Source organism: Coffea eugenioides, chromosome 9, assembly GCF_003713205.1.
Source record: "Coffea eugenioides isolate CCC68of chromosome 9, Ceug_1.0, whole genome shotgun sequence".
Taxonomy (NCBI): Eukaryota; Viridiplantae; Streptophyta; class Magnoliopsida; order Gentianales; family Rubiaceae; genus Coffea; species Coffea eugenioides.
In genome coordinates this window covers 12,411,151-12,414,609 of record NC_040043.1, presented here as the reverse complement: position 1 = coordinate 12,414,609, position 3,459 = coordinate 12,411,151, and the positions used below count along the sequence as shown (strand labels likewise).

The 3,459-nt window shown below is 38.3% G+C and overlaps 1 protein-coding gene across 9 annotated transcripts; it reads right to left on the bottom strand.

Annotated features, from left to right (window-relative positions):
• Window positions 1–541: 541 nt before the first annotated feature.
• On the bottom strand, window positions 542–3,453 carry LOC113783719. Of its 9 annotated transcripts, XM_027329930.1 has the most exons (7): window positions 3,081–3,453; window positions 2,556–2,600; window positions 2,411–2,475; window positions 1,423–1,482; window positions 1,225–1,351; window positions 1,045–1,149; window positions 542–872 (listed from the first exon to the last, which is right to left on the bottom strand). In XM_027329930.1, exons 2-7 carry the CDS (start codon window positions 2,575–2,577, stop codon window positions 799–801), a joined length of 453 nt encoding a protein of 150 aa, XP_027185731.1. In that variant the 5' UTR covers window positions 2,578–2,600; window positions 3,081–3,453; the 3' UTR covers window positions 542–798. The 9 variants fall into 9 exon arrangements, 8 of the variants coding, with proteins under 8 accessions (XP_027185731.1, XP_027185729.1, XP_027185733.1 ...); XM_027329928.1 differs by having other exon boundaries at window positions 542–1,149; XM_027329932.1 differs by having other exon boundaries at window positions 542–1,149; window positions 1,253–1,351.
• Between the last annotated feature and the right edge of the window lie 6 nt (window positions 3,454–3,459).

Here is a 3,459-nt window from a genome sequence, read left to right as displayed (position 1 = left end):
TATTGTTGTAAAGAATTAATTAGCATGTTCTCTTCATCATTTTCATCCAGAATTTGTGGCTTCACAATGTGATCCCCTTTTGTCCTTCGTTCTTACCCAGCGTATTTTATTGTAAGTGACCCATCATAATAATAATAATAATAAATGATTCTTTAAACCCTTGAAAAAAACAAACGTGGCCTCCTATGGATTTGATTGTTTTCATACTGATAAACAAAGTTCTTTGTGTTGCAAAAAGTAGCAAACTTGAAACAAGTTGCGTAGCCTCCGCACTAAAGCCTTTTTTTTCTTGCCAAAAAAGCACCCTTCCAACCTGAAGAATCACTCCTGCACAATATGAAGCCAGTCCGCAGTGAGCATACGATACAGTAGGTTTAGGTCGCAACGGAGAATACTACTGATATTGAAGATTTTGACTTCCAACGACGTCATCTGCCCTTAAATGGCCCTCACCTTCGTGACTTTCAACAGGCGAATATGTCAGTGTATCATCTTTTCTGTTAATTCAAAGGAGAAATTTAGGACATAGTGAAACCAAAAAGAAAAAAAAGAGGACAGGGTGCAACTGTTTACTTCTGTGAAACACCTAAAAATCTGCACTAAAAATTTCACACGATACCAAAGGCCAGCAAACCTTGCTAATGAAAGAGAGAGGCCCTCTAAGGATGAAAAAAATCAAACAGGAGGCTGGCAGCCAACCTACCATTAACAAATATCCTAAATCTAGCACACCTCTTATATCCTAGAGCTATAAATGGTACAATCAAACTTAGTAATCTCGCCAACAGTTTCTAATCTTCAGCTGTGTATTATGATGATATCCGAGTTCTGCTCTTTCAGGCAAAAGGCCAAATTCATCCAACGCTGAAAACCTGAAATAATAATCCACGTTACAACCTACCTAGTTAATTTTCCACCACAACAAAAACAAGAGGAGATTGCGGGCGAAATGCCACTTCCAATGTTCAAGGAGACGCTCCCTATCAGTTCCATCCATGTACAAGGAGACATTTCCTATCAATTCCACCACAAACTCAACACTACCTTTTTTCCTTTCGAGAGGCTTTAACTCTACATTGTGTTTCCAATAAATCTGGGTACCAATGTACAAGAGGGCTAGACTTGCACCCAACTTGAAAAAGAAATTACCTGAAAAAGAGGGCATACTACAACCATCAGTAAACTGCACAAACATCTATATACAAAGAGGACTTGGTTAATTACTTAGTTGTAATAGTAGCCAGTGCTTTACTTTATGCCACACCTTCTGCAATAGCATCGTTCTGATGTTTACCTTCGACCTCTCTTCCCGTCGACTAGTTTTGCATAAATCCAATCTTGTTCCAACTGGCTATCAGTACCAAACAAGGACGCGTGTTAAAACAAGTTAAGAACTGACATCTACAGGAATTGAAAGTATACCGGTAAAAGAAAGGAGGTACGACGATATCCAGCCCTCCAGGGTAACTCATCAGACGAGATCTGCTATAGCAACAGAACCAACAACAGAGGTATTAGGATGTGATCCTGTCTACTAGGCTAGTCGGTTTGCAATATACCGCAAAATGAACTCCAATATTTGGATGCTTTTATGAACCTTTTTTTTTAAACAGCAAATATATGCTTTGCATATAGAGGCACATGCTTTATAAATAATTCAAAAAGTCCCCAAGTGCTTTTCAAATGCGCTCTTTTATCGATTTCTATACTTGGAAATTGACTAGTAGCTTAATTGCTACATTAGACAGATCAATTTTCACATCAGACAACTGTTAAACAAGTAGTTTGCTGATGTTTATTAATCATACTCAAACCTTTTTTCCTTTTAAATAGAACATGTCATGTAGAAACATGGTGGTTTCCTGAGTTTCAGGAGACGCTAAAAAACATACACAGTAACACATTTGCAACATGTATCTCACTGATTACAATACCATCCCCTTCATTTGATAAGTAGAAACTCTTTCACAGCATGAACTCTTCAAAACATGAAAGAATCAACTAAAACGGCCAACATATATTACATTAGACGAAAGGACTTCCATAAAACTACCAAACAAACACCCCGCCGGGGCCGGGGGGTGGAGGCGGGTTCCGGGGGGGGGGGGGGTGGAAGAGCTTTTTATCCATAAAAAGAGTTTTAAAAAGAACAGCTCTTATCCATAGAAAAGTATAAATTCACCAGTAAATCAAGTCTAACAATAGCATTTACTAATAATTTTCGACAACATTTTGACACAAGGAAATTTCCTATTTCGATTGGCTGATAAATTGCACTATCATTAACACCACAATTTCTCATCCAGGTAAGCTGTAACTAAAAGCATTCATTCATGCTCTCCGTAAGCAAAGGCCACTGCGTGTAAAGCAAAGGCTCTGTTAGACAGCAAATGCTGACCAAGCTCTTTACCTGGCATTCTCTGCCTGGCCAAGCATCAGTATTGCTGGCAATTTGAACCTTCCTCCAGTTCAATTCTACAATCAAGTCAAATACAAGTTATCGAAGCTTTGTGTGGAGAAACCCAATTGACACAAATAAGCGTCGCATAACATACCCAAATCACATTCAACTGCCATCTGAAAGAATTATCCTGTCTTTGCTACAAATAAAATAACCAAAAACAATCAGGTATAGGCAAAACAAAAATCAAAATATTATGGTAACATATATAACACGTGTGAGTTAAATTGTTGAATGACAAATTAAACAATATCAGTTAATACAAATACCTTAGAAAAATAAAATTAGTGAAGGTACAGAACATGAATATGTCCAACAGTAGATATTACAAATTTACTTGTGAACCTCATACTACCATCTACCTTCAAACAAAAGGAAGCAGATAAGAGAACCTAAAAGCTAGTAAAGGGGGAAGAGAACGAACACATGGGAAGCACTAGACCTGGGCACTAAGAAAGAGTTTTGAAGCTGCTACAAAACACAGATCAAAGCAGTTATTCCTATCATTACACGTCAGTCCTTTGAACAAAAACAGTCAAGGATTATTTACAACCATTTTTCCAGAAGCTCATATGTCCAGAGCAAGCAGACGAAAGAACGCTACAGGGAAGAGACTTACATTAACGAGGGACAATCAGTCAAGTCCCCTTCGTCAATGCTCTTCTCCAAGCCTTCACTTTCACCTGCTTCTTGCTTAGACTGCTTCTCTTCAACAAATCCTTTCCCAGTGTGTGCAACCTCAACCATACAAACATCTCCGGCAGGGATATTTTCTGGTGCTTCAGCACAAACATGATAGTCCTTCAATACATCAACCTGAAGCTCATCACTACTCTGTTCATCCTCTGGCACACACTTAACTTTGATTTCGCCTTTTTTCTCTTCTTGAACTCTAATTTCTGTAATGCTATCCTCATTCTTACAGACTTCATCCTTCCCATCCAGAATAAAATGTTCCTTGACTTTTGCATCCATGCCTCCTTCCACATTTACTTCTA